The sequence below is a fragment of the Oncorhynchus mykiss genome, chromosome 2 (assembly GCF_013265735.2).
Source record: "Oncorhynchus mykiss isolate Arlee chromosome 2, USDA_OmykA_1.1, whole genome shotgun sequence".
In the NCBI taxonomy this organism is placed as follows: Eukaryota; Metazoa; Chordata; class Actinopteri; order Salmoniformes; family Salmonidae; genus Oncorhynchus; species Oncorhynchus mykiss.
The window spans coordinates 12,419,264-12,446,650 of record NC_048566.1 but is presented as its reverse complement, the minus strand read 5'-3'; the positions used below and the strand labels follow the sequence as shown (position 1 = coordinate 12,446,650).

The 27,387-nt window shown below is 50.1% G+C and overlaps 1 protein-coding gene across 1 annotated transcript; it reads left to right on the top strand.

The window, feature by feature from the left end:
- The first annotated feature begins 1,493 nt into the window (after positions 1-1,493).
- On the top strand, positions 1,494-11,182 carry LOC118944056 (early nodulin-75-like). Its single transcript, XM_036961628.1, has 4 exons — positions 1,494-1,505; positions 9,288-9,436; positions 9,893-10,456; positions 10,558-11,182. Exons 1-4 carry the CDS (start codon positions 1,494-1,496, stop codon positions 11,180-11,182), a joined length of 1,350 nt encoding a protein of 449 aa, XP_036817523.1.
- Positions 11,183-27,387: the final 16,205 nt, after the last annotated feature.

Sequence of the window (27,387 nt, the reverse complement as noted above, 5' to 3'; positions counted from 1 at the left end):
CCATGAGTGTCTTTCAGTGGACAACCCCATGAGTGTCTTTCAGTGGACAACACCGCCCCATGAGTGTCTTTCAGTGGACAACCCCATGAGTGTCTCTCAGTGGACAACCCCATGAGTGTCTATCAGTGGACAACCCCATGAGTGTCTTTCAGTGGACAACCCAATGAGTGTCTTTCAGTGGACAACACCATGAGTGTCTATCAGTGGACAACCCCATGAGTGTCTTTCAGTGGACAACGCCATGAGTGTCTTTCAGTGGACAACCCCATGAGTGTCTTTCAGGGGACAACCTCATGAGTGTCTTTCAGTGGACAACACCATGAGTGTCTTTCAGTGGACAACCCCATGAGTGTCTTTCAGTGGACAACCCCATGAGTGTCTTTCAGTGGACAACACCACCCCATGAGTGTCTGTCAGTGGACAACACCATGAGCGTCTTTCAGTGGACAACCCCATGAGTGTCTTTCAGTGGACAACCCCATGAGTGTCTTTCAGCGGACAACACCACCCCATGAGTGTCTGTCAGTGGACAACACCATGAGCGTCTTTCAGTGGACAACCCAATGAGCGTCTTTCAGTGGACAACCCTATGAGTGTCTTTCAGTGGACAACCCCCATGAGTGTCTCTCAGTGGACAACCCCATGAGTGTCTTTCAGTGGACAACCCCATGAGCGTCTTTCAGGGGACAACCCCATGAGTGTCTTTCAGTGGACAACCCCATGAGTGTCTTTCAGGGGACAACCCCATGAGTGTCTTTCAGTGGACAACCCCCATGAGTGTCTATCAGTGGACAACCCCATGAGTGTATTTCAGTGGACAACCCCATGAGTGTCTTTCAGTGGACAACCCCCATGAGTGTCTCTCAGTGGACAACCCCATGAGTGTCTTTCAGTGGACAACCCCATGAGCGTCTTTCAGTGGACAACCCCATGAGTGTATTTCAGTGGACAACCCCATGAGTGTCTTTCAGTGGACAACCCCATGAGTGTCTCTCAGTGGACAACCCCATGAGCGTCTTTCAGTGGACAACCCCATGAGTGTATTTCAGGGGACAACCCCATGAGTGTCTTTCAGTGGACAACCCCCATGAGTGTCTATCAGTGGACAACCCCATGAGTGTCTTTCAGTGGACAACCCCATGAGTGTCTCTCAGTGGACAACCCCATGAGCGTCTTTCAGTGGACAACCCCATGAGTGTATTTCAGTCTTTGCTAGTTCCCCCTTTTGTTTGAGCGACAGAGACTAGGGGACATTATATTCATGGCTGTGTGGGACAGAGACTAGGGGACATTAGAGTCATGGCTTTGTGGGACAGACAGAGACTAGGGGACATTAGAGCCATGGCCGTGTGGGACAGAGACTAGGGGACATTAGAGCCATGGCTGTGTAGGACAGAGACTATGGGACATTAGAGTCATGGCTGTGTGGGACAGAGACTAGGGGACATTAGAGCCATGGCTGTGTAGGACAGAGACTATGGGACATTAGAGTCATGGCTGTGTGGGTCAGAGACTAGGGGACATTAAAGTAATGGCTGTGTGGGACAGAGACTAGGGGACATTAGAGTCTTGGCTGTGTAGGACAGAGACTAGGGGACATTATAGTCATGGCTGTGTGGGACAGAGACTAGGGGACATTAAAGTAATGGCTGTTTTGGACAGACTAGGGGACATCATAGTCATGGCTGTGTGGGACAGACAGAGACTAGGGGACATTAGAGTCATGGCTGTGTGGGACAGAGATTAGGGGACATTATAGTCATGGCTGTGTAGGACAGAGACTAGGGGACATTATAGTCATGGCTGTGTGGGACAGAGACTAGGGGACATTAGAGTCATGGCTGTGTGGGACAGAGAATAGGGGACATTAGAGTCATGGCTGTGTGGGACAGAGACTAGGGGACATTAGAGTCTTGGCTGTGTAGGACAGAGACTAGGGGACATTATAGTCATGGCTGTGTGGGACAGAGACTAGGGGACATTAAAGTAATGGCTGTGTGGGACAGACTAGGGGACATCATAGTCATGGCTGTGTGGGACAGACAGAGACTAGGGGACATTATAGTCATGGCTGTGTGGGACAGAGACTAGGGGACATTAGAGTCTTGGCTGTGTAGGACAGAGACTAGGGGACATTATAGTCATGGCTGTGTGGGACAGAGACTAGGGGACATTAAAGTAATGGCTGTGTGGGACAGACTAGGGGACATCATAGTCATGGCTGTGTGGGACAGACAGAGACTAGGGGACATTATAGTCATGGCTGTGTGGGACAGAGATTAGGGGACATTATAGTCATGGCTGTGTAGGACAGAGACTAGGGGACATTATAGTCATGGCTGTGTGGGACAGAGACTAGGGGACATTAGAGTCATGGCTGTGTGGGACAGAGAATAGGGGACATTAGAGTCATGGCTGTGTGGGACAGAGACTAGGGGACATTATAGTCATGGCTGTGTGGGACAGAGACTAGGGGACATTAGAGTCATGGCTGTGTGGGACAGAGACTAGGGGACATTAGAGTCATGGCTGTGTGGGACAGAGACAAGAAGACATTATAATCATGGCTGTGTGTGACAGAGACTAGGGGACATTATAGTCTTGGCTGTGTGGGACAGACTAGGGGACATTAAAGTAATGGCTGTGTGGGACAGACTAGGGGACATCATAGTCATGGCTGTGTGGGACAGACAGAGACTAGGGGACATTATAGTCATGGCTGTGTGGGACAGAGATTAGGGGACATTATAGTCATGGCTGTGTAGGACAGAGACTAGGGGACATTATAGTCATGGCTGTGTGGGACAGAGACTAGGGGACATTAGAGTCATGGCTGTGTGGGACAGAGAATAGGGGACATTAGAGTCATGGCTGTGTGGGACAGAGACTAGGGGACATTATAGTCATGGCTGTGTGGGACAGAGACTAGGGGACATTAGAGTCATGGCTGTGTGGGACAGAGACTAGGGGACATTAGAGTCATGGCTGTGTGGGACAGAGACAAGAAGACATTATAATCATGGCTGTGTGTGACAGAGACTAGGGGACATTATAGTCTTGGCTGTGTGGGACAGACTAGGGGACATTATAGTCATGGCTGTGTGAGACAGAGACTAGGGGACATGCCTGCCTGGGGGGGTTGACTGGAGGGCTCTGTCTGGGGGGTGGGGGGCTGTCTATCTGGGGGTGTCTGGGTGCTGTAATAACAGCAGCAGGTGTTCAGGCCTGGCCCCCGTCTCTCTCTCTCTCTACGACCCCGGCCTGTCCTGCTCTGTGTGGTGACAGAATTAAATGAATGTGAGAAAACAAATGACTCCATCATCCTGTCTAGACTGACAGAGAGGACTCTAGAACCCTCCAGCGGAACACCGCCTGGCTGCATCACCGCCTGGCTGCATCACCGCCTGGCTGCATCACCGCCTGGCTGCATCACCGCCTGGCTGCATCACCGCCTGGTTGCATCACCGCCTGGTATTACAACTGCTCATCATCCTGTCTAGACTGACAGAGAGGACTCTAGAACCCCCCAGCGGAACACCGCCTGGCTGCATCACCGCCTGGCTGCATCACCGCCTGGCTGCATCACCGCCTGGTATTACAACTGCTCATCATCCTGTCTAGACTGACAGAGAGGACTCTAGAACCCTCCAGCGGAACACCGCCTGGCTGCATCACCGCCTGGTTGCATCACCGCCTGGCTGCATCACCGCCTGGTATTACAACTGCTCATCATCCTGTCTAGACTGACAGAGAGGACTCTAGAACCCTCCAGCGGAACACCGCCTGGCTGCATCACCGCCTGGCTGCATCACCGCCTGGTTGCATCACCGCCTGGTATTACAACTGCTCATCATCCTGTCTAGACTGACAGAGAGAACTCTAGAACCCTCCTGCGGAACACCGCCTGGCTGCATCACCGCCTGGCTGCATCACCGCCTGGCTGCATCACCGCCTGGTATTACAACTGCTCATCATCCTGTCTAGACTGACAGAGAGGACTCTAGAACCCTCCAGCGGAACACCGCCTGGCTGCATCACCGCCTGGTTGCATCACCGCCTGGTATTACAACTGCTCATCATCCTGTCTAGACTGACAGAGAGAACTCTAGAACCCTCCTGCGGAACACCGCCTGGCTGCATCACCGCCTGGCTGCATCACCGCCTGGCTGCATCACCGCCTGGTATTACAACTGCTCATCATCCTGTCTAGACTGACAGAGAGGACTCTAGAACCCTCCAGCGGAACACCGCCTGGTTGCATCACCGCCTGGTTGCATCACCACCGTAATTCAGCATTTCATTGTAAGGTCTACTACACCTGTTGTATTCAGCATTTCACTGTAAGGTCTACTACACCTGTTGTATTCAGCATTTCACTGTGAGGTCTACTACACCTGTTGTATTCAGCATTTCACTGTAAGGTCTACTACACCTGTTGTATTCAGCATTTCACTGTGAGGTCTACCTACACCTGTTGTATTCAGCATTCCACTGTAAGGTCTACTACACCTGTTGTATTCAGCATTTCACTGTGAGGTCTACTACACCTGTTGTATTCAGCATTTCACTGTAAGGTCTACTACACCTGTTGTATTCAGCATTTCACTGTGAGGTCTACTACACCTGTTGTATTCAGCATTTCACTGTGAGGTCTACTACACCTGTTGTATTCAGCATTTCACTGTAAGGTCTACTACACCTGTTGTATTCAGCATTTCACGGTAAGGTCTACTACACCTGTTGTATTCAGCATTTCACTGTAAGGTCTACCACACATGTTGTATTCAGCATTTCACTGTGATGTCTACTACACCTGTTGTATTCAGCATTTCACGGTAAGGTCTACTACACCTGTTGTATTCAGCATTTCACTGTAAGGTCTACTACACCTGTTGTATTCAGCATTTCACTGTAAGGTCTACCACACCTGTTGTATTCAGTATTTTACCCTAACCCTAACACACACAAACACGCGCACACGCACACGCACACACACACTCACACACACACACACACACACACACACACACACACACACACACACACTGTAGTCATACCACCAAGAACTCTGGGAAAACAGTCCGGGCCAAAAGGTGAGGAAGAGGTGAGGATGGTGATGTCTGTTTTCAAGTCACCTTGAATTGGCTTTAAAGTGGTAATGATTTGCTGTGAGACGGTGTATTTCAGAGCGTTATTATTAGCTTGGGTTGATCCTGATCTGCAACACATAGACCAAATGTTTGGTCTAATTGGAGGCGACGGTAGTCAACACACACAGAGCCAGGATCCCAGTCTTCCACCCCTGAATGACACTCCCCCGACCGCATTCAACCCCCGGTAATAACGCAGACTGGTCCAACGTCCACACAGCTCTCCTCTGGCGTTAAGGTCCCTAACTAGCTAGCTAAACGTCTGTCTGAAAACATGTGAACTGCAGAGCCTCAACTAAGGCCCTTCTGGCACAGGGCTCATGAGAATGATCGTATAAATGACAAAGTCAATATCAGAGAGGTTCGCAATTAGAACTGACACGGGGAGGGAGAGAGGGAGGGTGTGTGTGTGTGTGTGTGTGTGTGTATGTGTGTGTGTGTGTGTTTGTGTGTGTGTGTGTGTGTGGGTGTGCGTGTGTTTGGGTGTGTGTGTGTGTGTGTGTGGGGGGGGGGGGGGGGGGGGGGGACATTCAGTACACCTTCTATTTCTTATTATCAGCAGGGTTCAATCCAGAATCCAGACAGTCAGCTGTCATAAATACTAGACAAATAACAGGCCAGAATCCAGACAGTCAGCTGTCATAAATACTAGACAAATAACAGGCCAGAATCCAGACAGTCAGCTGTCATCAATACTAGATAAATAACAGGCCAGAATCCAGACAGTCAGCTGTCATAAATACTAGACAAATAACAGGCCAGAATCCAGACAGTCAGCTGTCATCAATACTAGATAAATAACAGGCCAGAATCTAGACAGTCAGCTGTCATAAATACTAGACAAATAACAGGCCAGAATCTAGACAGTCAGCTGTCATAAATACTAGATAAATAACAGTCAGCTGTCATAAATACTAGATAAATAACAGTCAGCTGTCATAAATACTAGACAAATAACAGGCCAGAATCTAGACAGTCAGCTGTTATAAATACTAGATAAATAACAGGCCAGAATCTAGACAGTCAGCTGTCATAAATACTAGACAAATAACAGGCCAGAATCTAGACAGTCAGCTGTTATAAATACTAGATAAATAACAGGCCAGAATCTAGACAGTCAGCTGTCATAAATACTAGATAAATAACAGGCCAGAATCCAGACAGTCAGCTGTCATAAATACTAGACAAATAACAGGCCAGAATCTAGACAGTCAGCTGTCATAAATACTAGATAAATAACAGTCAGCTGTCATAAATACTAGATAAATAACAGTCAGCTGTCATAAATACTAGACAAATAACAGGCCAGAATCTAGACAGTCAGCTGTTATAAATACTAGATAAATAACAGGCCAGAATCTAGACAGTCAGCTGTCATAAATACTAGACAAATAACAGGCCAGAATCTAGACAGTCAGCTGTTATAAATACTAGATAAATAACAGGCCAGAATCTAGACAGTCAGCTGTCATAAATACTAGATAAATAACAGGCCAGAATCTAGACAGTCAGCTGTTATAAATACTAGATAAATAACAGGCCAGAATCTAGACAGTCAGCTGTCATCAATACTAGATAAATAACAGGCCAGAATCTAGACAGTCAGCTGTCATCAATACTAGATAAATAACAGGCCAGAATCTAGACAGTCAGCTGTTATAAATACTAGATAAATAACAGGCCAGAATCTAGACAGTCAGCTGTCATCAATACTAGATAAATAACAGGCCAGAATCTAGACAGTCAGCTGTCATCAATACTAGATAAATAACAGGCCAGAATCTAGACAGTCAGCTGTCATAAATACTAGATAAATAACAGGCCAGAATCTAGACAGTCAGCTGTCATAAATACTAGATAAATAACAGGCCAGAATCTAGACAGTCAGCTGTCATCAATACTAGATAAATAACAGGCCAGAATCTAGACAGTCAGCTGTCATCAATACTAGATAAATAACAGGCCAGAATCTAGACAGTCAGCTGTCATAAATACTAGATAAATAACAGGCCAGAATCTAGACAGTCAGCTGTCATCAATACTAGATAAATAACAGGCCAGAATCTAGACAGTCAGCTGTCATAAATACTAGATAAATAACAGGCCAGAATCTAGACAGTCAGCTGTCATAAATACTAGATAAATAACAGGCCAGAATCTAGACAGTCAGCTGTCATAAATACTAGATAAATAACAGTCAGCTGTCATAAATACTAGATAAATAACAGGCCAGAATCTAGACAGTCAGCTGTCATCAATACTAGACAAATAACAGTCAGCTGTCATAAATACTAGATAAATAACAGGCCAGAATCTAGACAGTCAGCTGTCATAAATACTAGATAAATAACAGTCAGCTGTCATAAATACTAGATAAATAACAGGCCAGAATCTAGACAGTCAGCTGTCATCAATATTAGATAAATAACAGGCCAGAATCCAGACAGTCAGCTGTCATCAATACTAGATAAATAACAGACCAGAATCTAGACAGTCAGCTGTCATAAATACTAGATAAATAACAGGCCAGAATCTAGACAGTCAGCTGTCATCAATACTAGATAAATAACAGTCAGCTGTCATAAATACTAGATAAATAACAGGCCAGAATCTAGACAGTCAGCTGTCATCAATACTAGATAAATAACAGTCAGCTGTCATCAATACTAGATAAATAACAGGCCAGAATCTAGACAGTCAGCTGTTATAAATACTAGATAAATAACAGGCCAGAATCCAGACAGTCAGCTGTCATCAATACTAGATAAATAACAGGCCAGAATCTAGACAGTCAGCTGTTATGAATACTAGATAAATAACAGGCCAGAATCTAGACAGTCAGCTGTTATAAATACTAGATAAATAACAGGCCAGAATCTAGACAGTCAGCTGTCATAAATACTAGATAAATAACAGGAGAGGGTGGTGGGGGCGGGAGGGGGGAGGGGGGAGGGGGGGGGTGAAGGGGTGAATGAGAGAGGGGTTGAGGAGAGGAGTGAGAGAGGGTGGTAGTTGGGGGGCGGTGAAGGGGTGAATGAGAGAGGGGAGTGAGAGAGATGGGTTAGGGGGGTGGTGAAGGGGTAGAGGTTCCCCCTCTAATGATCTCTACAGGGTTCAGTAACGGCATCTATCCACCAGGCCAATATGATGTACGTTCTGCAGACCAGCCCACACCACACCATCCCATACCACACCATCCCATACCACACCAGCCCACACCAGACCATCCCATACCACACCAGCCCACACCAGACCAGCCCACACCAGACCAGCCCACACCAGACCAGCCCACACCAGACCAGCCCACACCAGACCAGCCCACACCAGACCAGCCCACACCAGACCAGCCCACACCACACCAGCCCACACCAGACCAGCCCACACCAGACCAGCCCACACCAGACCAGCCCACACCAGACCAGCCCACACCAGACCAGCCCACACCAGACCAGCCCACACCAGACCAGCCCACACCAGACCAGCCCACACCAGACCAGCCCACACCAGACCAGACCAGACCAGCCCACACCAGACCAGCCCACACCAGACCAGCCCATACCAGACCAGCCCACACCAGACCAGCCCACACCAGACCAGCCCACACCAGACCAGCCCACACCAGACCAGCCCACACCAGACCAGCCCACACCAGACCAGACCAGACCAGCCCACACCAGACCAGCCCACACCAGACCATCCCACACCAGACCAGCCCACACCAGACCAGCCCACACCAGACCAGCCCACACCAGACCAGACCAGACCAGCCCACACCAGACCAGCCCACACCAGACCAGCCCATACCAGACCAGCCCACACCAGACCAGCCCACACCAGACCAGCCCACACCAGACCAGCCCACACCAGACCAGCCCACACCAGACCAGACCAGACCAGCCCACACCAGACCAGCCCACACCAGACCAGCCCATACCAGACCAGCCCACACCAGACCAGCCCACACCAGACCAGCCCACACCAGACCAGCCCACACCAGACCAGCCCACACCAGACCAGCCCATACCAGACCAGCCCACACCAGACCAGCCCACACCAGACCAGCCCACACCAGACCAGCCCACACCAGACCAGCCCACACCACACCATACCACACCAGACCAGCCCACACCACACCAGACCAGACCAGACCAGCCCACACCACACCAGACCATCCCACACCAGACCAGCCCACACCACACCATCCCACACCAGTCCAGCCCACACCAGACCAGCCCACACCAGACCATCCCACACCAGACCAGCCCACACCACACCATCCCACACCAGTCCAGCCCACACCAGACCATCCCACACCAGACCAGCCCACACCAGACCAGCCCACACCAGACCATCCCACACCAGACCAGCCCACACCAGACCAGCCCACACCAGACCAGCCCACACCAGACCATACCACACCAGACCAGCCCACACCAGACCAGTCCAGCCCACACCACACCAGTCCAGCCCACACCAGACCAGCCCATACCACACCAGTCCAGCCCACACCAGACCAGCCCACACCACACCAGTCCAGCCCACACCAGACCAACCCACACCAGACCAGCCCACACCAGACCAGCCCACACCACACCAGTCCAGTCCACACCAGTCCAGCCCACACCAGACCAGCCCATACCACACCAGTCCAGCCCACACCAGACCAGCCCACACCACACCAGTCCAGCCCACACCAGACCAGCCCACACCAGTCCAGCCCACACCAGACCAACCCACACCAGACCAGCCCACACCACACCAGTCCAACCCACAGCAGACCAGCCCACACCACACCAGTCCAGCCCACACCACACCAGTCCAGCCCACACCAGACCAGCCCATACCACACCAGTCCAGCCCACACCAGACCAGCCCATACCACACCAGTCCAGCCCACACCACACCAGTCCAGCCCACACCAGGCCAGCCCACACCAGTCCAGCCCACACCAGACCAGCCCACACCACACCAGACCAGCCCATAACACACCAGTCCAGCCCACACCAGACCAGCCCATACCACACCAGTCCAGCCCACACCAGACCAGCCCACACCACACCAGTCCAGCCCACACCACACCAGTCCAGCCCACACCACACCAGTCCAGCCCACACCAGGCCAGCCCACACCAGTCCAGCCCACACCAGACCAGCCCACACCACACCAGACCAGTCCACACCACACCAGGCCAGCCCACACCAGTCTAGCCCACACCAGTCCAGCCCACACAAGTCCAGCCCACACCAGTCCAGCCCACACCAGGCCAGCCCACACCAGTCTAGCCCACACCAGTCCAGCCCACACCAGTCCAGCCCACACCAGGCCAGCCCACACCACACCAGACCAGCCCACACCAGGCCAGCCCACACCAGTCCAGCCCACACCAGACCAGCCCACACCACACCAGTCCAGCCCACACCACACCAGTCCAGCCCACACCAGGCCAGCCCACACCAGTCCAGCCCACACCAGACCAGCCCACACCACACCAGACCAGCCCATACCACACCAGTCCAGCCCACACCAGACCAGCCCATACCAAACCAGTCCAGCCCACACCAGACCAGCCCACACCACACCAGTCCACACCACACCAGGCCAGCCCACACCAGTCTAGCCCACACCAGTCCAGCCCACACAAGTCCAGCCAACACCAGTCCAGCCCACACCAGGCCAGCCCACACCAGTCTAGCCCACACCAGTCCAGCCCACACCAGTCCAGCCCACACCACACCAGGCCAGTCCAGCCCACACCAGTCCAGCCCACACCAGTTCAGCCCACACCACACCAGTCTAGCCCACACCAGTCTAGCCCACACCAGTCTAGCCCACACCAGTCCAGCCCACACCAGTCCAGCCCACACCAGGCCAGCCCACACCAGGCCAGCCCACACCAGTCTAGCCCACACCAGTCCAGCCCACACCAGTCCAGCCCACACCAGGCCAGCCCACACCAGGCCAGCCCACACCAGGCCAGCCCACACCACACCAGTTTAGCCCACACCAGGCCAGCCCACACCACACCAGTCTAGCCCACACCATTCTAGCCCACACCAGTCCAGCCCACACCAGGCCAGCCCACACCAGTCTAGCCCACACCAGTCCAGCCCACACCAGGCCAGCCCACACCAGTCCAGCCCACACAGAGTGACTGAAGGCCATTTACACAGACAGGCAGCAGACTATCAGATGGGAAGATCTCGAATACAGGGGCGGCTATATTTACAAAATGTTGCTCACATGTTTCCAGGCAATCAAGGGCTTTCCTCCTCTACTAAAACAGAGTCCAACTCCCCCACATCCTTCATTAACCTCCCCCACAGAGTCTAACACCCCCACATCATTCATTAACCTCCCCCACAGAGTCCAACACCCCCACATCATTCATTAACCGCCCCCACAGAGTCTAACACCCCCACATCATTCATTAACCTCCCCCACAGAGTCCAACACCCCCACATAGTCCAACACCCCCACATCATTCATTAACCTCCCCCACAGAGTCCAACACCCCCACAGTGTCCAACACCCCCACATCATTCATTAACCTCCCCGACAGAGTCCAACACCCCCACAGTGTCCAACACCCCCACATCATTCATTAACCACCCCCACAGAGTCCAACACCCCCACATCATTCATTAACCGCCCCACAGAGTCCAACACCCCCACAGTGTCCAACACCCCCACATAATTCATTAACCGCCCCCACAGAGTCCAACACCCCCACATCATCATTCATTAACCTCCCCCACAGAGTCCAACACCCCCACATCATTCATTAACCTCCCCCACAGAGTCCAACACCCCCACAGTGTCCAACACCCCCACATCATTCATTAACCACCCCCACAGAGTCCAACACCCCCACATCATTCATTAACCGCCCCACAGAGTCCAACACCCCCACAGTGTCCAACACCCCCACATAATTCATTAACCGCCCCCACAGAGTCCAACACCCCCACATCATCATTCATTAACCTCCCCCACAGAGTCCAACACCCCCACATCATTCATTAACCTCCCCCACAGAGTCCAACACCCCCACAGAGTCCAACACGCCCACATCATTCATTAACCTCCCCCACAGAGGCCAACACCCCCACATCATTCATTAACATCCCCCACAGAGTCCAACACCCCCATATCATTCATTAACCGCCCCCCACAGAGTCCAACACCCCCACATCATCATTCATTAACCTCCCCCACAGAGTCCAACACCCCCACATCATTCATTAACCACCCCCACAGAGTCCAACACCCCCACAGAGTCCAACACCCCCACAACATCATTCATTAACCTCCCCCACAGAGTCCAACACCCCCACATCATTCATTAACCACCCCCACAGAGTCCAACACCCCCACAGAGTCCAACACCCCCACAACATCATTCATTAACCTCCCCCACAGAGTCCAACACCCCTACATCATTCATTAACCTCACCCACAGAATCCAACACCCCCACATCATTCATTAACCTCCCCCACAGAGTCCAACACCCCCACAGAGTCCAACACCCCCACATCATTCCTTAACCGCCACAATGGTGCAGCTGCTGGCTCGACCTCCGACTCAACTCACCATCATTTCAAAACAGCGCTGGGCCGACCAGGAGCAGACCGGGGACTGGATGGGCTGATAGGGGACGGGACGGGACGGGCTGTGTGTGTGTGTGTGTGTGTGTGTGTGTGTGTGTGTGTGTGTGTGTGTGTGTGTGTGTGTGTGTGTGTGTGTGTGTGTGTGTGCGTGTGCGTATGCGTGTGTGTGTGTGTGTGTGTGTGCGTGTGTGTATGTGTGTGTGTGTGTGTGCGTGTGTGTATGTGTGTGTGTGCGTGCATGCGTGCGTGTGTGTGTGGATGTGGTTCTAGACGTTGGGTTGAAGGATGTAGACGGGGGATATATATATATATATAAGGGGTCAGAGGAGATCAGTCAGTGGTCCCATAATGCCCAAACCAACAGTCCATCTCTGATACCTGGATTAGTCTCCCTCGGGGTGAGAGAGCAACCAATTACAGCCCTAATGACAAACCATGTGAGGAATGACATCAGCAGCTATCATAACAGACAGAGGGGGGGGGGTCTCACTGGCTGGGACGGAGTGTGGTGGGGGGGTGAGGGCAGGGACAGCCAGGGACAGAGAGAGACGGGGGGGGGGCAGTGGAAAAAGTGCCGGGGCGAGTGTTCAGATGCGCAGGGACGGACGGGAACAGACAGAGAGAGAGAGGGTGGATATGTCCTTCACCCCTCTAAATCCCACCAGTCTGGAAGCTTGATTGGGAGCTGGGTCTGGGGGCCGGGGTCTGGGGGCAAGGGTCTTGGGGCAAGGGTCTGGGGGCCGGGGGCTGACGGGCCAGGGGCTGGGGACTGGGGTCCTGGGGCTGACGGGCCAGGGGCCGGGGTCTGGGGGCCGGGGACTTGGGGTCCGGGGGCTGAGGGGCCGGGGGCCCGGGGGCTGGAGTCTGGGGGCCGGGGGCCGGGGTCTGGCTGTGTGTTTCGGGTCGTTGTCATGCTGGAAGACCCAGCCACGACCCATCTTCAATGCTCTTACTGAGGGAAGGAGGTTGTTGGCCAAGATCTCGCGATACATGGCCCCATCCATCCTCCCCTCAATACGGTGCAGTCGTCCTGTCCCCTTTGCAGAAAAGCATCCCCAAAGAATGATGTTTCCACCTCCATGCTTCACGGTTGGGATGGTGTTCTTGGGGTTGTACTCATCCTTCGTCTTCCTCCAAACACAACGAGTGGAGTTTAGACCAAAAAGCTATATTTTTGTCTCATCAGACCACATGACCTTCTCCCAGTCCTCCTCTGGATCATCCAGATGGTCATTGGCAAACTTCAGACGGGCCTGGACATGCGCTGGCTTGAGCAGGGGGACCTTGCGTGCGCTGCAGAATTTTAATCCATGACGGCGTAGTGTGACTAATGGTTTTCTTTGAGACTGTGGTCCCAGCTCTCTTCAGGTCATTGACCAGGTCCTGCCGTGTAGTTCTGGGCTGATCCCTCACCTTCCTAATGATCATTGATGCCCCACGAGGTGAGATCTTGCATGGAGCCCCAGACCGAGGGTGATTGACCTTCATCTTGAACTTCTTCCATTTTCTAATAAATGCACCAACAGTTGTTGCCTTCTCACCAAGCTGTTTGCCTATTGTCCTGTAGCCCATCCCAGCCTTGTGCAGGTCCTTTTGCAGTGCCTTGCGAAAGTATTCGGCCCCCTTGAACTTTGCGACCTTTTGCCACATTTCAGGCTTCAAACATAAAGATATAAAATTGTATTTTTTTGTGAAGAATCAACACCAAGTGGGACACAATCATCAAGTGGAACGACATTTATTGGATATTTCAAACCTTTTTAACAAATCCAAAAACTGAAAAATTGGGCGTGCAAAATTATTCAGCCCCTTTACTTTCAGTGCAGCAAACTCTCTCCAGAAGTTCAGTGAGGATCTCTGAATGATCCAATGTTGACCTAAATGACTAATGATGATAAATACAATCCACCTGTGTGTAATCAAGGCTCCGTATGAATGCACCTGCACTGTGATAGTCTCCGAGGTCCGTTAAAAGCACAGAGAGCATCATGAAGAACAAGGAACACACCAGGCAGGTCCGAGATACTGTTGTGAAGAAGTTTAAAGCCGGATTTGGATACAAAAAGATTTCCCAAGCTTTAAACATCCCAAGGAGCACTGTGCAAGCGATAATATTGAAATGGAAGGAGTATCAGACCACTGCAAATCTACCAAGACCTGGCCGTCCCTCTAAACTTTCAGCTCATACAAGGAGAAGACTGATCAGAGATGCAGCCAAGAGGCCTATGATCACTCTGGATGAACTGCAGAGATCTACAGCTGAGGTGGGAGACTCTGTCCATAGGACAACAATCAGTCGTATATTGCACAAATCTGGCCTTTATGGAAGAGTGGCAAGAAGAAAGCCATTTCTTAAAGATATCCATAAAAAGTGTTGTTTAAAGTTTGCCACAAGCCACCTGGGAGACACACCAAACATGTGGAAGAAGGTACTCTGGTCAGATGAAACCAAAATTGAACTTTTTGGCAACAATGCAAAACGTTATGTTTGGCGTAAAAGCAACACAGCTCATCACCCTGAACACACCATCCCCACTGTCTAACATGGTGGTGGCAGCATCATGGTTTGGGCCTGCTTTTCTTCAGCAGGGACAGGGAAGATGGTTAAAATTGATGGGAAGATGGATGGAGCCAAATACAGGACCATTCTGGAAGAAAACCTGATGGAGTCTGCAAAAGACCTGAGACTGGGACGGAGATTTGTCTTCCAACAAGACAATGATCCAAAACATAAAGCAAAATCTACAATGGAATGGTTCAAAAATAAACATATCCAGGTGTTAGAATGGCCAAGTCAAAGTCCAGACCTGAATCCAATCGAGAATCTGTGGAAAGAACTGAAAACTGCTGTTCACAAATGCTCTCCATCCAACCTCACTGAGCTCGAGCTGTTTTGCAAGGAGGAATGGGAAAAATTGTCAGTCTCTCGATGTGCAAAACTGATAGAGACATACCCCAAGCGACTTACAGCTGTAATCGCAGCAAAAGGTGACGCTACAAAGTATTAACTTAAGGGGGCTGAATAATTTTGCACGCCCAATTTTTCAGTTTTTGATTTGTTAAAAAAGTTTGAAATATCCAATAAATGTCGTTCCACTTCATGATTGTGTCCCACTTGTTGTTGATTCTTCACAAAAAAATACAGTTTTATATCTTTATGTTTGAAGCCTGAAATGTGGCAAAAGTTCGCAAAGTTCAAGGGGGCCGAATACTTTCGCAAGGCACTGTATGCTTGATGTCCTTACACAGCTCTCTGGTCTTTGCCATTGTGGAGAGGTTGGAGTCTGTTTGATTGAGTGTGTGGACAGGTGTCTTTTATACAGGTAACAAGTTCAAACAGGTGCAGTTAATACAGGTAATGAGTGGAGAACAGGAGGGATTCTTAAAGAAAAACTAACAGGTCTGTGAGAGCCGGAATTCTTACTGGTTGGTAGGTGATCAAATACTTATGTCACGCAATAAAATGCAAATGAATTACGAAAAAATCATACAATGTGATTTTCTGTATTTTCTGGATTCCGTGTCTCACAGTTGAAGTGTACCTATGATAAAAATTACAGACCTCTACATGCTTTGTAAGTAGGAAAACCTGCAAAATCGGCAGTGTATCAAATACTTGTTCTCCCCACTGCATTTCTATTGGTCACAGATACCTTTAAAATAAGGTAGGGGGCGTGGATCAGAAAACGAGTCAGTATCTGGTGTGACCACCGTTTGCCTCGTGCAGCGAGACACATCTCCTTCACATAGAGTTGATCAGGCTGTTGATTGTGGCCTGTGGAATGTTGTCCCCACTCCTCTTCAATGGGGTGACATGTCTAGTGAGTATGTATTTACCCCACTCCTCTTCAATGGGGTGACATGTCTAGTGAGTATGTCTAGTGAGTACTCCTTCTTCGACGGCTGAGCCAAGTCGCTGGATATTAGCGGCTGTGGATTATCCCGCTGAAACACGAGATGATGGCGGCGGATGAATGGCACGACAATGGGGCCTCGGGATCTCGTCACGGTATCTCTGTGCTTTCAAATTGCCATCAATAAAATGCAGGGAGGGAGGGAGGGAGGGAGGGAGCTAGATAACAAGTGGCTGATGGTTCTAGGTGAGATGTTAGGAAACAGTCAATAACATGGAGCATTTGTGAGTTGAGGAGGTGTTGAGGTGTTGAGGAGGTGATAAGATGCTGGTCAGTAGAGGGCAGAGGGAAGAGGGAACAGTATAGTCTACATCCTGGTCACAGCTACATCCTGGTCAGTAGAGGGAACAGTATAGCCTGGGCTACATCCTGGTCAGTAGAGGGAACAGCATAGTCTGGGCTACATCCTGGTCAGTAGAGGGAACATTGTAGTCTGGGCTACATCCTGGTCAGTAGAGGGAACAGTATACTCTGGGCTACATCCTGGTCAGTAGAGGGAACAGTATAGTCTGGGATACATCCTGGTAGGTAGAGGGAACAGTATAGTCTGGGCTACATCCTGGTCAGTAGAGGGAACAGTATAGTCTGGGCTACATCCTGGTCAGTAGAGGGAAGAGTATAGTCTGGGCTACATCCTGGTCAGTAGAGAGAACAGCATAGTCTGGGCTACATCCTGGTCAGTAGATGCAACAGCATAGTCTGGGCTACATCCTGGTCAGTAGAGGGAACAGTATAGTCTGGGCTACATCCTGGTCAGTAGAGGGAACAGTATAGTCTGGGCTACATCCTGGTCAGTAGAGGGAAGAGTATAGTCTGGGCTACATCCTGGTCAGTAGAGAGAACAGCATAGTCTGGGCTACATCCTGGTCAGTAGAGGCAACAGCATAGTCTGGGCTACATCCTGGTCAGTAGAGGGAACAGCATAGTCTGGGCTACATCCTGGTCAGTAGAGGGAACAGCATAGTCTGGGCTACATCCTGGTCAGTAGAGGCAACAGCATAGTCTGGGCTACATCCTGGTCAGTAGAGGGAACAGTATAGTCTGGGCTACATCCTGGTCAGTAGAGGGAACAGTATAGTCTGGGCTACATCCTGGTCAGTAGAGGGAAGAGTATAGTCTGGGCTACATCCTGGTCAGTAGAGAGAACAGCATAGTCTGGGCTACATCCTGGTCAGTAGAGGCAACAGCATAGTCTGGGCTACATCCTGGTCAGTAGAGGGAACAGTATAGTCTGGGCTACATCCTGGTCAGTAGAGGGAACAGCACAGTCTGGGATACATCCTGGTCAGTAGAGGGAAAAGTATAGTCTGGGCTACATCCTGGTCAGTAGAGGGAACAGTATAGTCTGGGATACATCCTGGTCAGTAGAGGGAACAGTATAGTCTGGGCTACATCCTGGTCAGTAGAGGGAACAGTATAGTCTGGGCTACATCCTGGTCAGTAGAGGGAACAGTATAGTCTGGGATACATCCTGGTTCAGTAGAGGGAACAGTATAGTCTGGGCTACATCCTGGTCAGTAGAGTGAACAGTATAGTCTGGGCTACATCCTGGTCAGTAGAGGGAACAGTATAGTCTGGGCTACATCCTGGTCAGTAGAGGGAACAGTATAGTCTGGGCTACATCCTGGTCAATAGAGGGAACAGTATAGTCTGAGCTACATCCTGGTCAGTAGATGGAAGAGTATAGTAGTCTGGGCTACATCCTGGTCAGTAGAGGGAACAGCATAGTCTGGGCTACATCCTGGTAAGTAGAGGGAACAGTATAGTCTGGGCTACATCCTGGTCAGTATAGGGAACAACATAGTCTGGGATACATCCTGTTCAGTAGAGGGAACAGTATAGTCTGGGCTACATCCTGGTCAGTAGAGGGAACAGTATAGTCTGGGCTACATCCTGGTCAGTAGAGGGAACAGTATAGTCTGGGCTACATCCTGGTCAGTAGAGGGAAGAGTATAGAAGTCTGGGCTACATCCTGGTCAGTAGAGGGAACAGCATAGTCTGGGCTACATCCTGGTCAGTAGAGGGAACAGTATAGTCTGGGCTACATCCTGGTCAGTAGAGGGAACAGCATAGTCTGGGATACATCCTGTTCAGTAGAGGGAACAGTATAGTCTGGGCTACATCCTGGTCAGTAGAGGGAACAGTATAGTCTGGGATACATCCTGGTCAGTAGAGGGAACAGTATAGTCTGGGCTACATCCTGGTCAGTATAGGGGACAACATAGTCTGGGCTACATCCTGGTCAGTAGAGGGAACAGTATAGTCTGGGCTACATCCTGGTCAGTAGATTGAACAGTATAGTCTGGGCTACATCCTGGTCAGTAGAGGGAACAGTATAGTCTGGGATACATCCTGGTCAGTAGAGGGAACAGTATAGTCTGGGCTACATCCTGGTCAGTAGAGGGAACAGTATAGTAGTCTGGGCTACATCCTGGTCAGTAGAGGGAACAACATAGTCTGGGCTACATCCTGGTCAGTAGAGGGAACAGTATAGTCTGGGCTATATCCTGTTCAGTAGAGGGAACAGCATAGTCTGGGATACATCCTGTTCAGTAGAGGGAACAGTATAGTCTGGGCTACATCCTGGTCAGTAGAGGGAACAGTATAGTCTGGGATACATTCTGGTCAGTAGAGGGAACAGTAAAGTCTGGGCTACATCCTGGTCAGTAGAGGGAACAGTATAGTCTGGCCTACATCCTGGTCAGTACAGGGAACAGCATAGTCTGGGATACATCCTGGTCAGTAGAGGGAACAGTATAGTCTGGGCTACATCCTGGTCAGTAGAGGGAACAGTATAGTCTGGGCTACATCCTGGTCAGTAGAGGGAACATTGTAGTCTGGGCTACATCCTGGTCAGTAGAGGGAACAGTATACTCTGGGCTACATCCTGGTCAGTAGAGGGAACAGTATAGTCTGGGATACATCCTGGTAGGTAGAGGCAACAGCATAGTCTGGGCTACATCCTGGTCAGTAGAGGGAACAGCATAGTCTGGGCTACATCCTGGTAAGTAGAGGGAACAGTATAGTCTGGGCTACATCCTGGTCAGTATAGGGAACAACATAGTCTGGGATACATCCTGTTCAGTAGAGGGAACAGTATAGTCTGGGCTACATCCTGGTCAGTAGAGGGAACAGTATAGTCTGGGCTACATCCTGGTCAGTAGAGGGAACAGTATAGTCTGGGCTACATCCTGGTCAGTAGAGGGAAGAGTATAGAAGTCTGGGCTACATCCTGGTCAGTAGAGGGAACAGCATAGTCTGGGCTACATCCTGGTCAGTAGAGGGAACAGTATAGTCTGGGCTACATCCTGGTCAGTAGAGGGAACAGCATAGTCTGGGATACATCCTGTTCAGTAGAGGGAACAGTATAGTCTGGGCTACATCCTGGTCAGTAGAGGGAACAGTATAGTCTGGGATACATCCTGGTCAGTAGAGGGAACAGTATAGTCTGGGCTACATCCTGGTCAGTATAGGGGACAACATAGTCTGGGCTACATCCTGGTCAGTAGAGGGAACAGTATAGTCTGGGCTACATCCTGGTCAGTAGATTGAACAGTATAGTCTGGGCTACATCCTGGTCAGTAGAGGGAACAGTATAGTCTGGGATACATCCTGGTCAGTAGAGGGAACAGTATAGTCTGGGCTACATCCTGGTCAGTAGAGGGAACAGTATAGTAGTCTGGGCTACATCCTGGTCAGTAGAGGGAACAACATAGTCTGGGCTACATCCTGGTCAGTAGAGGGAACAGTATAGTCTGGGCTATATCCTGTTCAGTAGAGGGAACAGCATAGTCTGGGATACATCCTGTTCAGTAGAGGGAACAGTATAGTCTGGGCTACATCCTGGTCAGTAGAGGGAACAGTATAGTCTGGGATACATTCTGGTCAGTAGAGGGAACAGTAAAGTCTGGGCTACATCCTGGTCAGTAGAGGGAACAGTATAGTCTGGCCTACATCCTGGTCAGTACAGGGAACAGCATAGTCTGGGATACATCCTGGTCAGTAGAGGGAACAGTATAGTCTGGGCTACATCCTGGTCAGTAGAGGGAACAGTATAGTCTGGGCTACATCCTGGTCAGTAGAGGGAACAGTATAGTCTGGGCTACATCCTGGTCAGTAGAGGGAACAGTATAGTCTGGGCTACATCCTGGTCAGTAGAGGGAACAGTATAGTCTGGGATACATCCTGGTCAGTAGAGGGAACAGTATAGTCTGGGATACATCCTGGTCAGTAGAGTGAACAGTATAGTCTGGGCTACATCCTGGTCAGTAGAGGGAACAGTATAGTCTGGGCTACATCCTGTTCAGTAGAGGGAACAGTATAGTCTGGGCTACATCCTGGTCAGTAGAGGGAACAGTATAGTAGTCTGGGCTACATCCTGGTCAGTAGAGGGAACAGCATAGTCTGGGATACATCCTGGTCAGTAGAGGGAAAAGTATAGTATGGGCTACATCCTGGTCAGTAGAGGGAACAGTATAATCTGGGCTACATCCTGGTCAGTAGAGGGAACAATGTAGTCTGGGCTACATCCTGTTCAGTAGAGGGAACAGTATAGTCTGGGCTACATCCTGGTCAGTAGAGGGAACAGTATAGTAGTCTGGGCTACATCCTGGTCAGTAGAGGGAACAGCATAGTCTGGGCTACATCCTGGTCAGTAGAGGGAACAGTATAGTCTGGGCTACATCCTGGTCAGTAGAGGGAACAGCATAGTCTGGGATACATCCTGGTCAGTAGAGGGAAAAGTATAGTCTGGGCTACATCCTGGTCAGTAGAGGGAACATTATAGTCTGGTTTACATCCTGGTCAGTAGAGGGAACAGTATAGTCTGGGATACATCCTGGTCAGTAGAGGGAACAGTATAGTCTGGGATACATCCTGGTCAGTACAGGGAACAGTATAGTCTGGGATACATCCTGGTCAGTAGAGGGAACAGTATAGTCTGGGCTACTTCCTGGTCAGTAGAGGGAACAGTATAGTCTGGGCTACATCCTGGTCAGTAGAGGAAACAGCATAGTCTGGGCTACATCCTGGTCAGTAGAGGGAACAGGATAGTCTGGGCTACATCCTGGTCAGTAGAGGGGACATTATAGTCTGGGCTACATCCTGGTCAGTAGAGAGAACAGTATAGTCTGGGCTACATCCTGGTCAGCAGAGGGAACAGTATAGTCTGGGCTACATCCTGGTCAGTAGAGGGAACAGTATAGTCTGGGCTACATCCTGGTCAGTAGAGGGAACAGTATAGTCTGGGCTACATCCTGGTCAGTAGAGGCAACAGTATATTCTGGGATACATCCTGGTCAGTAGAGGGAACAGTATAGTCTGGGCTACATCCTGGTCAGTAGAGGGAACAGTATAGTCTGGGCTACATCCTGGTCAGTAGAGGGAACAGTATAGTCTGGGCTACATCCTGGTCAGTATAGGGGACAACATAGTCTGGGCTACATCCTGGTCAGTAGAGGGAACAGTATAGTCTGGGCTACATCCTGGTCAGTAGAGTGAACAGTATAGTCTGGGCTACATCCTGGTCAGTAGAGGGAACAGTATAGTCTGGGATACATCCTGGTCAGTAGAGGGAACAGTATAGTCTGGGCTACATCCTGGTCAGTAGAGGGAACAGTATAGTAGTCTGGGCTACATCCTGGTCAGTAGAGGGAACAACATAGTCTGGGCTACATCCTGGTCAGTAGAGGGAACAGTATAGTCTGGGCTATATCCTGTTCAGTAGAGGGAACAGCATAGTCTGGGATACATCCTGTTCAGTAGAGGGAACAGTATAGTCTGGGCTACATCCTGGTCAGTAGATGGAACAGTATAGTCTGGGACACATTCTGGTCAGTAGAGGGAACAGTAAAGTCTGGGCTACATCCTGGTCAGTAGAGGGAACAGTATAGTCTGGCCTACATCCTGGTCAGTACAGGGAACAGCATAGTCTGGGATACATCCTGGTCAGTAGAGGGAACAGTATAGTCTGGGCTACATCCTGGTCAGTAGAGGGAACAGTATAGTCTGTGCTACATCCTGGTCAGTAGAGGGAACAGTATAGTCTGGGCTACATCCTGGTCAGTTTAGGGAACAGTATAGTCTGGGATACATCCTGGTCAGTAGAGGGAACAGTATAGTCTGGGATACATCCTGGTCAGTAGAGGGAACAGTATAGTCTGGGCTACATCCTGGTCAGTAGAGGGAACAGCATAGTCTGGGATACATCCTGGTCAGTAGAGGGAAAAGTATAGTCTGGGCTACATCCTGGTCAGTAGAGGGAATAGTATAGTCTGGGATACATCCTGGTCAGTAGAGGGAACAGTATAGTCTGGGCTACATCCTGGTCAGTAGAGGGAACAGTATAGTCTGGGCTACATCCTGGTCAGTAGAGGGAACAGTATAGTCTGGGCTACATCCTGGTCAGTAGAGGGAACAGTATAGTCTGGGATACATCCTGGTCAGTAGAGGGAACAGTATAGTCTGGGATACATCCTGGTCAGTAGAGTGAACAGTATAGTCTGGGCTACATCCTGGTCAGTAGAGGGAACAGTATAGTCTGGGCTACATCCTGTTCAGTAGAGGGAACAGTATAGTCTGGGCTACATCCTGGTCAGTAGAGGGAACAGTATAGTAGTCTGGGCTACATCCTGGTCAGTAGAGGGAACAGCATAGTCTGGGATACATCCTGGTCAGTAGAGGGAAAAGTATAGTATGGGCTACATCCTGGTCAGTAGAGGGAACAGTATAATCTTGGCTACATCCTGGTCAGTAGAGGGAACAATGTAGTCTGGGCTACATCCTGTTCAGTAGAGGGAACAGTATAGTCTGGGCTACATCCTGGTCAGTAGAGGGAACAGCATAGTAGTCTGGGCTACATCCTGGTCAGTAGAGGGAACAGCATAGTCTGGGCTACATCCTGGTCAGTAGAGGGAACAGTATAGTCTGGGCTACATCCTGGTCAGTAGAGGGAACAGCATAGTCTGGGATACATCCTGGTCAGTAGAGGGAAAAGTATAGTCTGGGCTACATCCTGGTCAGTAGAGGGAACAGTATAGTCTGGGATACATCCTGGTCAGTAGAGGGAACAGTATAGTCTGGGCTACATCCTGGTCAGTAGAGGGAACAGTATAGTCTGGGCTACATCCTGGTCAGTAGAGGGAACAGTATAGTCTGGGCTACATCCTGGTCAGTAGAGGGAACAGTATAGTCTGGGATACATCCTGGTCAGTAGAGGGAACAGTATAGTCTGGGATACATCCTGGTCAGTAGAGTGAACAGTATAGTCTGGGCTACATCCTGGTCAGTAGAGGGAACAGTATAGTCTGGGCTACATCCTGTTCAGTAGAGGGAACAGTATAGTCTGGGCTACATCCTGGTCAGTAGAGGGAACAGTATAGTAGTCTGGGCTACATCCTGGTCAGTAGAGGGAACAGCATAGTCTGGGATACATCCTGGTCAGTAGAGGGAAAAGTATAGTATGGGCTACATCCTGGTCAGTAGAGGGAACAGTATAATCTGGGCTACATCCTGGTCAGTAGAGGGAACAATGTAGTCTGGGCTACATCCTGTTCAGTAGAGGGAACAGTATAGTCTGGGCTACATCCTGGTCAGTAGAGGGAACAGCATAGTAGTCTGGGCTACATCCTGGTCAGTAGAGGGAACAGCATAGTCTGGGCTACATCCTGGTCAGTAGAGGGAACAGTATAGTCTGGGCTACATCCTGGTCAGTAGAGGGAACAGCATAGTCTGGGATACATCCTGGTCAGTAGAGGGAAAAGTATAGTCTGGGCTACATCCTGGTCAGTAGAGGGAACATTATAGTCTGGTTTACATCCTGGTCAGTAGAGGGAACAGTATAGTCTGGGATACATCCTGGTCAGTAGAGGGAACAGTATAGTCTGGGATACATCCTGGTCAGTACAGGGAACAGTATAGTCTGGGATACATCCTGGTCAGTAGAGGGAACAGTATAGTCTGGGCTACTTCCTGGTCAGTAGAGGGAACAGTATAGTCTGGGCTACATCCTGGTCAGTAGAGGAAACAGCATAGTCTGGGCTACATCCTGGTCAGTAGAGGGAACAGCATAGTCTGGGCTACATCCTGGTCAGTAGAGGGGACATTATAGTCTGGGCTACATCCTGGTCAGTAGAGAGAACAGTATAGTCTGGGCTACATCCTGGTCAGCAGAGGGAACAGTATAGTCTGGGCTACATCCTGGTCAGTAGAGGGAACAGTATAGTCTGGGCTACATCCTGGTCAGTAGAGGGAACAGTATAGTCTGGGCTACATCCTGGTCAGTAGAGGCAACAGTATATTCTGGGATACATCCTGGTCAGTAGAGGGAACAGTATAGTCTGGGCTACATCCTGGTCAGTAGAGGGAACAGTATAGTCTGGGCTACATCCTGGTCAGTAGAGGGAACAGTATAGTCTGGGCTACATCCTGGTCAGTAGAGGGAACAGTATAGTAGTCTGGGCTACATCCTGGTCAGTAGATTGAACAGCATAGTCTGGGCTACATCCTGGTCAGTAGAGGGAACAGTATAGTCTGGGCTACATCCTGGTCAGTAGAGGGAACAGCATAGTCGGGGATACATCCTGGTCAGTAGAGGGAAAAGTATAGTCTGGGCTACATCCTGGTCAGTAGAGGGAACAGTATAGTCTGGGCTACATCCTGGTCAGTAGAGGGAACAGTATAGTCTGGGATACATCCTGGTCAGTAGAGGGAACAGTATAGTCTGGGATACATCCTGGTCAGTAGAGGGAACAGTATAGTCTGGGATACATCCTGGTCAGTAGAGGGAACAGTATAGTCTGGGATACATCCTGGTCAGTAGGGTGAACAGTATAGTCTGGGCTACATCCTGGTCAGTAGAGGGAACAGTATAGTCTGGGCTACATCCTGTTCAGTAGAGGGAACAGCATAGTCTGGGCTACATCCTGGTCAGTAGAGGGAACAGTATAGTAGTCTGGGCTACATCCTGGTCAGTAGAGGGAACAGCATAGTCTGGGATACATCCTGGTCAGTAGAGGGAACAGTATAGTCTGGGCTTCATCCTGGTCAGTAGAGGGAACAGCATAGTCTGGGATACATCCTGGTCAGTAGAGGGAAAAGTATAGTCTGGGCTCTATCCTGGTCAGTAGAGGGAACAGTATAATCTGGGCTACATCCTGGTCAGTAGAGGCAACAGTATATTCTGGGATACATCCTGGTCAGTAGAGGGAACAGTATAGTCTGGGCTACATCCTGGTCAGTAGAGGGAACAGTATAGTCTGGGCTACATCCTGGTCAGTAGAGGGAACAGTATAGTCTGGGCTACATCCTGGTCAGTAGAGGGAACAGTATAGTAGTCTGGGCTACATCCTGGTCAGTAGATTGAACAGCATAGTCTGGGCTACATCCTGGTCAGTAGAGGGAACAGTATAGTCTGGGCTACATCCTGGTCAGTAGAGGGAACAGCATAGTCGGGGATACATCCTGGTCAGTAGAGGGAAAAGTATAGTCTGGGCTACATCCTGGTCATTAGAGGGAACAGTATAGTCTGGGCTACATCCTGGTCAGTAGAGGGAACAGTATAGTCTGGGATACATCCTGGTCAGTAGAGGGAACAGTATAGTCTGGGATACATCCTGGTCAGTAGAGGGAACAGTATAGTCTGGGATACATCCTGGTCAGTAGAGGGAACAGTATAGTCTGGGATACATCCTGGTCAGTAGGGTGAACAGTATAGTCTGGGCTACATCCTGGTCAGTAGAGGGAACAGTATAGTCTGGGCTACATCCTGTTCAGTAGAGGGAACAGCATAGTCTGGGCTACATCCTGGTCAGTAGAGGGAACAGTATAGTAGTCTGGGCTACATCCTGGTCAGTAGAGGGAACAGCATAGTCTTGGATACATCCTGGTCAGTAGAGGGAACAGTATAGTCTGGGCTTCATCCTGGTCAGTAGAGGGAACAGCATAGTCTGGGATACATCCTGGTCAGTAGAGGGAAAAGTATAGTCTGGGCTCTATCCTGGTCAGTAGAGGGAACAGTATAATCTGGGCTACATCCTGGTCAGTAGAGGGAACAGTATAGTCTGGGCTACATCCTGTTCAGTAGAGGGAACAGTATAGTCTGGGCTACATCCTGGTCAGTAGAGGGAACAGTATAGTAGTCTGGGCTACATCCTGGTCAGTAGAGGGAACAGCATAGTCTGGGCTACATCCTGGTCAGTAGAGGGAACAGTATAGTCTGGTTTACATCCTGGTCAGTAGAGGGAACAGTATAGCCTGGGATACATCCTGGTCAGTAGAGGGAACAGTATAGTCTGGGATACATCCTGGTCAGTAGAGGGAACAGTATAGTCTGGGCTACATCCTGGTCAGTAGAGGGAACAGTATAGTCTGGGCTACATCCTGGTCAGTAGAGGGAACAGTATAGTCTGGGCTTCATCCTGGTCAGTAGAGGGAACAGTATAGTCTGGGCTACATCCTGGTCAGTTGAGGGAACAGTATAGTCTGGGATACATCCTGGTCAGTAGAGGGAACAGTATAGTCTGGGATACATCCTGGTCAGTAGAGGGAACAGTATAGTCTGGGATACATCCTGGTCAGTAGAGGGAACAGTATAGTAGTCTGGGCTACATCCTGGTCAGTAGAGGGAACAGCATAGTCTGGGCTACATCCTGGTCAGTAGAGGGAACAGTATAGTCTGGGCTACATCCTGGTCAGTAGAGGGAACAGTATAGTAGTCT